At 39.2% G+C, this 13,470-nt stretch overlaps 1 protein-coding gene across 3 annotated transcripts in view; it reads right to left on the bottom strand.

Annotated features, from left to right (window-relative positions):
• Positions 1–921: 921 nt before the first annotated feature.
• LOC120738656 (meprin A subunit beta-like) overlaps positions 922–13,470 on the bottom strand; it is a 14,074-nt gene continuing 1,525 nt past the window's right edge. For all 3 annotated transcript variants that reach the window (XM_040040014.1, XM_040040016.1, XM_040040015.1), the window contains 11 exons: positions 7,462–7,540; positions 7,255–7,372; positions 6,863–7,041; positions 6,485–6,703; positions 4,453–4,602; positions 2,717–2,932; positions 2,225–2,481; positions 1,758–1,968; positions 1,492–1,668; positions 1,115–1,371; positions 922–999 (listed from right to left, as the gene is read on the bottom strand). In XM_040040014.1, coding sequence (XP_039895948.1) covers positions 955–999; positions 1,115–1,371; positions 1,492–1,668; positions 1,758–1,968; positions 2,225–2,481; positions 2,717–2,932; positions 4,453–4,602; positions 6,485–6,703; positions 6,863–7,041; positions 7,255–7,372; positions 7,462–7,540 — 1,908 coding nt within the window. In that variant the 3' untranslated portion in view covers positions 922–954. The remainder of the gene's footprint in view (positions 1,000–1,114; positions 1,372–1,491; positions 1,669–1,757; positions 1,969–2,224; positions 2,482–2,716; positions 2,933–4,452; positions 4,603–6,484; positions 6,704–6,862; positions 7,042–7,254; positions 7,373–7,461; positions 7,541–13,470) is intronic.

Here is a 13,470-nt window from a genome sequence, read left to right as displayed (position 1 = left end):
GTGTCGTTAAACTTAAAATCCAGGTTATTCACCTTTGAAAATCTAAAAACTAATGCTTTGATTCCCAAACCTTTTCCTAGGTTACTTTCCCCAAAAATATTTCTCCAACTCAATGGGAGGATCCAGAATAATGTTCAGGTAAAAACGCATATCATCAGCCAGTCCTTAGTGTAATTTATTTTGGTTTACGTAATTCCCTCATTCTAATTTCACTGATGCACCTCAGCCATCAGCGTTGGACATGTGTCCTGCGTTCTGCACTTACCACCTGAACCAAAGCATTTACAGTAGTGTAAACACAGGTAAATTAAATTTTAGATGGACATGCATACATGCATACACATCGATGGTTAGGGTTCAGAACCAGGGAAAAAAACACTGATAATCCCCTGATGTGTATTAGTTGTGTCCAACATTAAAAATAAATGACTAAACATCCTGACCTGATTCTCCCAGGAGTCTTGTGAAAACAGACTCAAAGTCACTAAATATCTTTCTTCTTTTCACTCATGGCCCCAGTTTCACTCCCCATCCATTTTATATACCACTATTGTATGTCATTAACTTTGTGTCATTGCTCCAGTGGTGCTTTTTTGTGTCTATCACTTTTATCTTCTCTTCTCCTTCCTTTCCCGGTTGTGGCAGATGGCTGCTTTCCATGCACCTGCTTCTATGAGGGAATTTTTCCCACCACTTCTAGTGGATTTCTCTATAATTTTCCATGTTGTCATTTTACATTCTAAAACTCCCTGAGATGTTGTGTTGTAGCGCTGAAGACATAACTGATGTCAGAAAGTGGACAAATGCTATAGAGACAAATGCTGTCAGATTTTATTTAATTCAAAGTCCGATTGCACTTGGTGACAATCTGATTAAACAATTGCTGAAATCACTGATTCACTCATATTGTAGTTTCTGTTCTGGCCACTGTCACGTGTTTCCTTTGACTGCCCATCACGGTGTAGAGAAAGGAGGTGATGCATCTTTACTTGGTTGCTCCTGTAATAAAAAAGAAATTTAATGTGGATTTGATCAAATTTTCTTTAGACTAATCAGCACAGAAAGGACACAGTAACAACTGAAGATGTGCTGACTCTGTTTTAGTCGTACTCACTTCCACGAATCCAGATATGTTATGAATGGTCACCCCCTCCTGCTGTCTCTTCATCTTATTCGTCCTCCAGGCTTTCCCCACAATCAGCATGGAAACCACCAGCATGAGTCCTGCCACTGATCCAGCGATAGCTATGACTACAGTGGTGTTATTGACAGCTCCCTGTGGAGCTGCTTGATCTGCTGCCTTTATCGGTCTCTCATCACCATGGACGACAGAGACAGGCATAGGCTGCGGCTTCAACAAGTCCGATAGATCTGAGGGAAGACAAAAATGGCAAGGCTAACCAAACAGGGGTGGGTCATAATATTTGTCTCAGAATTGTAATTCTGATCAAAACATTGTGGTTCCCATCTGTTGTCTAAAAGCTTCCTCACCTTCCAGACTGAAGAGGAAGAAGGCGTCGTCTCCTTTGATGAAGTATCTGCTCCTCAGTCTGTCGTGGGTGATGAAGCCACTTGTTCCAAACCCTGGGCCTCGATAGTAATAACTGCCATCAGACTCAGTTATTTTAGAGCCCACAATCTTGGGATTATCCCAGAAGAACTCAGTACCTGGAGAGAAAACATGGAAACGCAACAGCTCACTGAAAACACGGAATGACTTGGCAAATAATCAGTTAACCTGTTGCCCTGCTTCTTACCATCAGAGGACATCTTCGCAGGGTCGGTTGTGATCATTCGGTTCATGTTCATGTGCTGCCTGATGTCGGACTGCTGATCCATCAAGGTCATGGTTGCTTGGTGCCATGGACATGGCCACTTGAGATTGTCGTCATTGGGGCCTGAGGTCAGGTGGAAGTAGATGGCCATATACCCTGGATTGCTGCTTTGCCCGTTTAGGTAAACACCTACCTGAAGAGGGCAGGGCAATATGAAGCTACCACAGGGTTTCCACGTTCATTACCTAATGTACACTGGTTCAAAAACCTTTTGTTTCTCTCCCATTTGAAAAAGACAGGCTCTAAAATAGTGACTAAATGCATTTGAACGTCATAAATAAACAAAAATAGTGTTTTATTTATTATGGAGGACCGTACTTTGAAGTGTTTCCAGTTATTTTTAATGCAACACAATTAAAAAGATATATAAATATTAAATAGTAATTTACCTGGAAGGTGTAACCTGTTGGTGACACGAAGCGAGGGCTGTTCATTCTCTTTCCAGCTGGTGTGGTGGCCAGCAGCTCGTTGATGCCACGGATGTGCCAGATGTGATGAGGACACTTTGTGGATGACAGGTTAATGTCATCCAAAGAGAAACCTCCCTTTGATGGATTCATTCCCCTCACGCCCTCGAAAACCACTCGGGCCTTCTGCGTCACGTTCAGGTTGATGTTATGCAGCTCCCAGGAGCCCATGACACCTCCTGCAAAGATGGAAGAACAAATCTTAATTCTTAATTTATCAATTATATCCGAACTTTAACACATCCGTGTATAAAGTTTTTCATTCATTTAAAACTCAATCTAATTGTTCTTTTTACAAATCTCGGTTAAATGTATTGATGCTTTCGCTAAGTGTCACCAAATTCAGAACTTTCCAAATCACACCTTTAACAATAACCTTCACAATCACAACTCGGTCTGTATGTCATTTCTTACCTGAAATGCTGTGGAAGAGCTTCATTTTCCCATTGGGGTTGGCCTTGTCGTACTCTCTCACCCAGATGTTGAGAACATCATCGTCTGCCCCGGAGTTATAGAGGAAGAACTGCAGACACTGGGCTCCAGATTTGGGATAAAGCCAGCGACTCTCCAGAAAAGCACGCTCGCCAGGTAGTGCAGAGGCTGTGCTGAAGTGCATGAAGTAACCTTTCCCTGGACAGCAAAAATCAATGGTGATATTAAGTATCAACATTGTGTATTTGAACGTCATAAATAAACAAAATTGTCATCTGATTGCCTGTGAAAGACAAATAATTGTTGAAATACTGTATTTCAAACAACTACAGATGCTTGATGCATCTCTCTTCTTTTTAAGGCATCTGCTTCTTCTTTTGTCTTTTTCTTTTGCCCAGTTTCCTCAGATTTTTTAATGACTCAACATCTTGAGATATGCCAAATTATCAGCTAATTGAGAATCAACTTCTTGGTGCAAAAACATTATCTTTAATTATCTTTAGTATTTTTCCTAGGTTTGACTAAAGAAATTGAAACAAATTATGTGTTTTTGCAACAGACTTCTAGTAACAAAGTGCCTACGGGTACAATTTAAATGGTTTCTTTGCTAAATTTTCTGTTTTGTGTAGACACAACACTAGTCCATCAAATTAGTTAAGTGCTTTTAATGCTTAAATGAATAATAGGTCAGTGGTTAGTGGTTCAACAAACAACAAAGCATTCTGCTTACAATGGTCATGTAGAAGGACTGAACTGAAACTGAGTGAAAAAGCAGCCAATGACGGAAGAATGAAAAATTATTGCTCAACACCACTTTAAAAATCACAAGATGGACTCAAATTTAGATTATTTGATATTATTATTTTGATTATGGAATCAAAATATAGAGAAATTAGGAGTGTCATGAGAATTTTGCCAAGTACTGTACAGACTAGGCAGTAGCAGTAGTACCTAGAGGGTACTACCTCAGTAGCAAGCAGTTGTGCACCTTAAAGGTACAATAAAGTACTTTATTTTCTGAATGTGTTAAATCTTTCACATTGAAAAACCTTCCAATCTGTTTGTGAAGTCCTACAAACATTTTTCTCATTGCTTTCTCTATATAACAACAGGATATAGGTTTGAAGATTCTTAGCAGGCATCAGTTTTTATTCTCTTGATGTACCACTGGTATTAAAGCAGTGGGATACTGGGTTTGTCTTTTTGTTGTTAGCACAGCAGTAGTTCAACTTAACGAATAGAAAACCAAATACAGAATGATTCTCTCTTTTAGTGAGATCAGTACTGAAGCATTTTATCCTTGCCGAGTTTATCGTATAAACACTTGCAAGTTATTTTTCTAACAAACTAAGCGTGTTTTTGTGAAAACAATAAATCCCTTTATCTTGATTCCAGTCTGAACTTTGCACAGGTCACTGCTGTAAATCATCTCGGCTCTCTTTGTTTTTCAGATACATGTAACCAAAGCAGTAGCTCTTAACTCAGATAAGAGCACCCAGGTAATCATTCCTTGGAACTCTCAACAACTCTCTTCAGACATCCCCACCCTCCACAAACCAGAGTCCAGTTTTTGAAAGTGCACTAAATGTTTTTGTAGTGCACACTATTCGTTTAACTAAGGGAGAACTGTTGGGATTAAGAATCCCTTTGTGCATGGAAAGATCCTTCCATGAAGGCTTAGCATAATAACACACATTTTTGTGATTATTCATGGTTACCTTTGCATTGTCCCAAATTGGTGAAATCAGTCAGAGGTCCTCCAGCCACTGAAGCAAGCTGCTCCCACTTTGCATCGCCAGAGCCCTGAATCATCCCGCAGATGTTCTCCTCCTCAAAATTACAGCTGTCCACAAAGGTGGAAGACGTGGCTGTTGAGAGGAAGCAATCACACTTTCACTGCTCGATCTAGTCCTACAGACAGAACACTGCCATTTCCCCTCTTTACAAAAAATACGTTTTAACTTAAAGGAAAAGAGATGGCTAAAATTGAGAAATTTGCAAAAAGGAGAGGAAGCTGACACTTTTAATATAAGGTCTTTAAGGTTTTATTGGTATAATTTTATAATCAATATATTCTAATTATATTATATCATAGTATAGACACAGAGAAGCTGCATTCAGCTTTTATGCTCCATATATCTGGAACAAACTCCCAGAAAGCCTCAGATCAGCTGAAACACTCAGTTTATTTAAATCCAGGTTGAAGACTCACCTATTCTCAGCTGCATTTGAATAAAGCACCAAATCCACACTTTTAAGCTTAAATTTCAAAACTTACATTTTAACTACTGATTTTATCTACTGTTTTTTTTAATCAATTTTAAATCATGCTTTTTATTGTTTTTGTTTTTTAATGTCTCTGTAAAGCACTTTGAATCACCTTGTTGTTGAATCGTGCTATATGAATAAACTTGCCTTGCCTAGTATAATATTTTTATTTTATGGAAACTTGTTTTGCAAGAGTTATTGATGTGCTCCGCTCTCTTCAGCTGTGTTATCACAGATCCAAGTTTTATTGGGCTGCATTGAAGTCTGTTAAAAAGAAACAAAGTGCTGATAAAGAGCCTGACAACTAAGTTGTGATAATGCAGATAAACAGCAAGAGTACAACCATCCATAGCATGTGGCTATATTATGATATCATAATAGTACAAAAAGCTTCTAGGTCTAGAAAGCAACTCGCAGACTTCCAGAGCTCCTGTGTGTTGACCTGAAGACAGGAAACAAATCGGCACCTGCGCCGATCACCTGTCCCCTACATAACACTGTACAGTGTCGCGTGAGGAAAGTTAATCTGTTGATTAAACTATGGTTTACTATTAAACTATGAAGACTGATTATAGTTTATTGTCCAAGATTATCAGTGTATAATCTCATCATTTTCTGCCAGACAGACTTTAATCTGTGGAGCACTGCTTGGTTATCATTGGACATTGGTTTTAATGAACTGATTCAATTTATTGTTTGTTCAAAGTGCCATCGGTCACTGTAGATTCAATATACGTGTAGAACTTTTATCTACTGTTTTACAACAACACCCATGATGTGTTATGAATTTAAATATTGTTTCCCATCTTCATGCTTCTTCCCATCTTGATGTTCAGCTGATGATGACTTAAGAAAAACATGAAGATATGAAAATGCTGAAAATGAGCTAGATATGCTTTCTCTGCACACTGAACACAAAGAGCAAATGTTTCTTTCATGCTTTGTTTCATGATCTGTGCTTAAACATCTTTAGAGTTCCTACTTGGAATCTCATGTTTTTCAGTTCTGTTTGTCTGCTACACTATGCACAAATTACCACATGAACTTTGCAGAACTTGTTTGGGTTGAGTATGGGTAAATTTTAAATTTCCTTGCCATAATTGTCTAAATTGTTGGAAAATGCTCAAAGAGTCACCACAAACAACAACCTCTTAAAATATTTTCAGTTTTCGCTCCATTTAATACAATAATAATCTATTTCAGGTGATTTTATCTAGTCCAATGTGTTAGCTTAGCATGCTAATCCACATTAGAGTGACTAAAGAGATTTTTATTGCATGACACGATTAGTATTTCATTTGGTTAAATATAGTTCTAAGAAAAAAAGGCCATTAACACTTAATTTATGACATTAATAGTTCATTAGCACTCACTAGTTTTTGTGGTGTGGAATGTTTTCTTCCTCACCTTTGAATATTCTGTACGGTTTCTGCATTTCTTGTACTATATGTGATTCATTTCTGACAAGTTGTCATGACTCACTGCAGTTGTAGAGGCGGTTGAGCTTAGTTAGGTCACTAGAACTGAACCCCATCCTCTGGCCAATCACATCAATGAAGTGGGGGATCTTTGTGACGATGGTCGGCTCTGAGCCGATTTTGAAGGCCGTCTTGCTGTAGTGCATCACAGAACTATAGTCATAGGGAACCCCCAGTGCGCTGGACACTGTGTCATCATATGTGTTGAAGTTGTGCTCTTTACCTGAGGAATACCAGGAAGAAATTACCCTTATTTGACACAATATTTCAGTTGTCTGTCATTATTCTGACAACAGGCATTAGAAGGGAAACACAAACTCCTAATGGTTGTCTAATCTAATTCTAGATTAAATGAGGTGTAATTCACACTTGTCACTCTTACCGGACTGAATCTGATTCCAAATGATGTTGACGTAGTCGTCACGGTCAGCTCTGGACTGCTCGTGCCAGAAGCCGAGAGCATGCAGGAACTCATGTTCAACTGTTCCCAGAATATCACAGTTACTACCAATGGAAAGCTCCTGCTTCCCCACATGACGGTTGCCAATATAGGAGTAGCATCTGTAGAGGAAGAAATCTGGATCTACAAATCTCTAAACACACAGATCTCCAGTCTTCCAGGCTCATTGTATCATAAACCATAGTAATATATATATATATATATATTTTTTTAATATATTAGAACCATATTTATAAGGAATGGTCATGGGAATGATTACCAAATGTTATTGTAGTTTCTTTAACAAGCCACCAGATGGTTGAAGGCTGACTCACCCATTGCCTTTAAAAACAGAGATATAGTTCTCCTCTCCTTTCCACGGCGAGAAATCAATGCAAGTCTTCAGTCTGTACTGATCAAAAGCCTTCAGGATCACTCCCTTTGCATTCATCTCTACAAAGTGCAAAATAAAATAGAGAAGCATAATGATTTGGTGCATAGAGTCACAACTGCTGTGAATGAGAGTTTCCAGAATGTCTTACCCAGGCTGTCCTCTAAGTAGTAGGGGATGATTGTTGGCCAGCGATATTGATCACCTATGATGGAGTTTCTGTCGGATGTCTAAAGGGAAACACGAATACTGTTATGTTGTAAAAATGCCTGCTAAGCCAGTGAACCTTCTTTTATCCTGCTTTAAGACTCTACTAATTACTAAAATTTACAAAATTCATTTAATGATGTAATTTGACTTGAAACTAGTGTTCGAGCCTATAATGAAAACTACAAACAACTGGATGTTTTTTTGCAAGCAGAAGAGACACCATCTGCGTGCCATTAAAAGAATATGCAGATTTAAATCATTTTAGCACTGCCATCACTTTTCTGACCAAGAATTTATGGTCATCTTCTATATGCAGTCTATCTGTGTTTTCATTATGTTAAATATCATGTGCTGGTTCACTGACATCAATAGAAGGAGATGTTAAGTTCCTAATTTGGTCCTATAAGCTATTTCAGAAGATAAATAAATCCAAAGTGACCAAATATAACATCCACAACTGAGGCTAAAATGAGTCCACAAACCGAAAACACTAGAATCCAGTCCGGCAGGAAACGGTACAACATGACAAAGTACTGAGGGGCAATGATGTGGAAACTGTGAGGCACAGAAGTGATCTGATGTGGTGTAAGTACTTTCACACTTTTTCTTCTCCCTTCTACCAAAGAATGGTTCAAAAAATTTTCCTCAATAGCGTGATTGGTTACAACTTTAACTGGTCACAGGATCAATTTTGGAATGTTGATATCTATCTGAAACTGTGAAGGAAAGACCAATGGTAGTAAAAAATCAATAACTGACTTTCCCTTTTGTCACTTTGGGGTTAATTCAATTTAAGTTTAAGTAGGCTAAGACCCTACAATAATACAACATTGCAAACCCCTATAATCAGGTGACCCCACTGAGCATGTGCAACAGTGGGAAAGAAAAACTGCCTGTTAAGAGGAAAAAACCTCCAGCAGAACCAGGCTTGGGGAGGGGCGGCCATCTCCCGCAACCGGGTGAGGTGAGGGGAGAAAGACAGGCCAAAAGACACGCTGTGGAAAAGAGCCAGAAATTAATGATAACCAATAATTAAATGCAGAGAGGTCTATTAACACATAGAGGGTGAAGAAGAATCACCCAATGCATCATGGGAATCCCCCAGCAGCCTACACCTATAGCAGCATAATTAAAAATGGAAAATTATATCAGAAAGTAAATGCAGCTGGTTCTCCATGTATGTAAACACAGAACCTCTCCACTCAGCATGGCACCCGCCATGAAAAGTTTTTAAGACTGACAGATTGAATACATGCTGGTTGTATTTAATAAAAAAAATATATTATATTTTTGTCATTTTTGCTCCTTCCAGACCTCCACAGTTAAAGAGGACCATCCCATGTTTTCGCATAAGATGCAGTGATGAAAAGTATGAATTGTAATCAAAGGCAGTAAACTGTGAAGCAGAGTTTTTAAGGGGGAGAAACATGCATATAAAATTAAATCCATCATCATAGTTAAAGTTTGTACAAAGATCTTAGTGACTAGCAGGAGAGAATCGTGATCTTCCCTTCAGTTCTCCTGAAAGTATTTCTTCATTGGATCAGAGATTACGAAGACAAGCTGAGTGTTAGGGTTATATTTTTGAATTGTCATTTGTACTAACAAACATAATCATATATGCTTAGAGGTATATAATCGATTGTATAATGATAGAAGGTCTGATCCTTAGTAGTCTGCAAAGGCTCTGTGTACCATAAAAAGAGGAGTACGTTCACTCCTTTTTCTGAGTGTTCTGGCATACCACACATATCCTAAGGTCATGAGAGAGGTTGTACCATCTCTTTCTGATAATATGATATAGTAACCACATCTGTATCTGTTTAAGTATAAGAGCCTTTTGTTTAGATGAACTGCAGGACTCCCCAGCACCAACAGGTCTGAGGAGCCTTCACAGGGTCACCCTTTGACACACACACGCATACCTACACGTACACACAGACCGGTACTCTTTGTCCACATGTATGCCTGTTTAAGACGTCATATGTCATATGAGTGACTGGGGTTCAAGCGGTTGGAACAGGCTTGGTCTCGGTAGTCTCCCTCGTGCACGAGATCACACAAGGAGCTCTGGTGTTGTGTGTGTTGCTTTTGCCATTGTAGTGGATTGTCTTGGTTGTTCCAGGAATAAGTTTGTGCCTAGATAAACCTATCACTGAGGTTTGAGGACAGAGATTAAGGAGGAGTCACTGACATCGTCATCAATAACGAATTTGATCAGGTCTTGTTCTCTCCATCAGATTCCCGTAACCTCACCCTGGATCCAAACACAGCACACTGTGAACTCGTTCTGTCTGAAGGAAACAAGAAGGTAAAAAGAGGAAAGACACAGTTATATCCTGACCGTCCTGAGAGATTCAGTAAGTTACCTCAGGTTTTGTGCAGAGAGGAGCTGAATGGGCGCTGTTACTGGGAGGTAGACTTGAGTGCTTCCTGGCTTGCTGTTGTTTCTGTTGGCGTTTGCTACAGCCAACTTGAAAGGAAAGGAAACAGTGACATGTGCAAGCTTGGGTACAATGAAAAGTCCTGGAGTTGTAGTTGCAGGTATCTTCTAGGCTTTTGGTACTTTGTAGTACATAATGGCTTAAAAATATACATACTCACTGATGGCTGTCCCAAACTAGGAGTGTTTCTGGACTGGCATGCAGGAACTCTGTCTTACTATGCCGTCTCATGTAACAAACTGAAACACATGTACACCTTCAGAACCAGATTCTCTGAACCTGTTCACCCAGGATTCAGACTCTGGACTTTGTTTACAATCTCTGATGAAGATTCAGTTTTGTTGATGTAGCATGTGAGTGCCATTTAGAAATGTAATATAATACTATAACTGTAAAAACACAGTGTGAGCATACAGCAGCTTGTCATTGAGAAAATTAGGCCCCTAAAAACATATTTAGTTTTTCATTTATTTGGAGACAATCATGTAAGTATTCAGTGATATGGTTGGGAAGTCTTAGTATTTTAGACTTTGAATTAATGTTTATTGTTACACACCTCACGTTTGATTGTTATCCTTTAGTTTGTTGTTTAGAGTCCTCTTATGGTTTTAGGTTCATGGATAGGTTTTCTTGCCTCTATTTTTTGTTTTGTATTTTTTTCGCTGTTGTTTCTATTTTTGTTTAATTTCTGCTTAATGCCAGGACCCTATATTATAAAGTGAGTTATCTGTTACAGGTTTCACTTACCCTGACATTGGAGATCAAGATAAACGGTCACACGAGGCTGGTTATCACCTCACAAAGTGAGCCCAGGGTCCACCCCTTTAATGTATCACATGAATAAGTTTGTGGTACCAGCTAATTTAGCTAATGCAAATACTGGTGTGCCTTTCCAAAAGCCTGAATCAGGTATGCCTTTATCCACACCTCACCAGGTCAGGTTAATTGGCAGCTCCTCCAGTGGCAGGCTGCAGCACCCACGATGTGGGACGGAGAGATTTCAAAGGTCTTTCCTTCCTACTGCTGTCAGACTCCACAACAAAGACTTTGCAGCTGACCAAACACACACATCCAAAGATGTGTAATAGCACAAAGTGCAATTCTATTTTTCTGACAACATTGTGTTATGACCCAGTGATGTGTTTGTTGGTATTGTGCCTCCCACCGGAGAATGGCTGGTGGTATTTTCCCTTTTTTCTCTCCTAGGAGGTGGACACCTGGGCGTGGCTGCTAGGTATCTGGGTGGAGTCTCTACCTACCTTCGGACTGGATAATTGATGGACCACCTTCAGTACTTAATGTCCGGATGACAGTCACCTGGCAGTGCTTTTTGGAACCCCGTTGACTCGGTCACGGAGTTGTGTGTGGTGTCATTATAGTGCAGGCTGGAGTATTCACGTGTACCTCTAGCCTTGCCATGTAAATAATTGTAAATAAGTTAACAAGTGGCGGTCACTTTTTGTTCTTTTGTTGTATAACTTTCACTGTCGCAGCCTAGTAGGCGTGAGAAGCCGTTTTCTTTTATTGAACAAGTTTTCTCCTGTTTTTCGTTAGATAGTTAGGTAAGTGACTTGTCTTTTGCTTTGGCTTCTTTTTATTTTGGTGTAGGGAAGTGTAGGGATTGTTTGTAGGGAGTTTTGTTTATTGTTTTGGCATTGCTCACTGCCGATGAAAAATAAATGGCTGCTTAAATACTTGAAAAAGGTGTCATTGTTGTGGTTTATGCGTGGGTGGGAAGTGAGTGGGGCAAACTTTTTGTTACGTTTGATTACTTGCCGGGACCAGAACGTAACAATTGTATTTTATTTTGTTGTATATGGTATATGTATTTATTCAATTCTATTGTGTACAGTATCTTATTCCTATTCTATTCCAGTGTTTTTTTGTTCTTAATTTTTGCTCTGCAACATTGCACTAGTCCCACATGTGGGACTAGGGGCTGCTGAGGGGCATAACCTAAATCAATAGTGTGATTTAGTGCAAAGAGCAGTAAAATAAATAACATCTTTGCATTTTATACAGCATTTTTTGAGACCCTCAAAGCACTTTACAATTCCACTATTCATTCACTCTCACATTCACACACTGGTGGAGGCAAGCTACAGTTGTAGCCATAGCTGCCCTGGGGCAGAGTGACAGAAGCAAGGCTGCTATCTCTAAGTAGGTGAAGTGTCTTGCCCAAGGACACAGAGAGACAGAGCATGGGATTGAACCAGCAACCTTCTGGTTACAACAGGAGCTTCCCAACCCCCTGAACCACAGTCACCCACATTCCAATGCTGCTGTTTATTTCTAAAGGTTGTGAGATCACTATATTATCTTGTGCCACGTTATACCTTTAATTAAAGATTGTGAAATCATTATGTAGTTTTAGGTTACATTATACTCACAACTTAGAAGAAGGTGATAACTATTAGATTTATTAGACTGATTTGTATTACATTAGACTTCTGATTTATTGTGAATGAATTACATTGTTTATGGTCCTTTATACTGCTGATTTATAAAGAGAATACAGTTTGCAGAGAATCATGGGCTTATTTGTGTGATTAGAAAAAACAGAACATACTGCACAGGAAGCCAAGGTGATAACTTAGGCTCGCTGAGAGAGAAAGAATGTGGATGTTTAGGTTTTATGACTTTGGAGGGGGGTTAAACCTATAAGAATGTGAGAAAGGGTCAGACATTTTGAGATCTGGCGGACACCCTCCTGTCCACATCTCCTGTCCGGATGTTTATGCTCAAAGTGTTGTATGGAATAAAGAGATTGTTGATTGAACATTTATACACCGAGTGTTGTTCTTCTTTCAGCCCAAAGATCAAAGAATTGGGATATTTAACACTGTACATTAGGGTCCTAATACATTTAAATATCAAAGCTTTATGAAGGAGATCTGGAAATAGCAAATTAAAGTGAAACTAATTTGATTGGGAATCAGGGGTAGGCAACTCCAGGCCTCAAGTGCCGGTGTCCTGGAGGTTTTAGATGTGTCCATGATCCATCACAGCTGATTTAAAGGGCTAAATGACTCCTCAGCATTTCTTGAAGTTCTCCAGAGACCTGGTAATGTACTAATCATCTGATTCAGGTGTGTTAACCCAGGGTGCGATCTAAAACCTGCAGGACACCGGCACTCGAGGCCTGGAGTTGCCTACCCCTGGAATAGGTGTTCTTGGTGTGTGTTGTGTGTTATAGCAGTTGCAATTCCAGCAGCATAAAAAACTGAGCAGCAGATTAGAATGAAGTATTCAAATATTTATACATTTCCTAAATTACCAAATGAATACATGGAAATTTACATGACAATGTGACAAGTTTGTGCTTCCTTCAGGGATAAATTGTGGCTAAAGAAGAAGTTGCACATATAGAATATATTCCCCTTAATATATGCTGTAAATAAAAGAATCAGTGAAAACTATCATGGCTGTGGGAAGGCAGGCAGGAAATGGCAGACCCAAAAGCAGGACTCACGGAGGCAGACGTAAAGTCAAAACACACAGCTTTA

The sequence above is a fragment of the Simochromis diagramma genome, unplaced genomic scaffold, assembly GCF_900408965.1.
Source record: "Simochromis diagramma unplaced genomic scaffold, fSimDia1.1 OVJJ01000026.1, whole genome shotgun sequence".
Lineage (NCBI taxonomy): Eukaryota > Metazoa > Chordata > Actinopteri > Cichliformes > Cichlidae > Simochromis > Simochromis diagramma.
The sequence above is the reverse complement of the archived record's forward strand: the minus strand, read 5'-3'. Positions and strand labels throughout refer to the sequence as shown.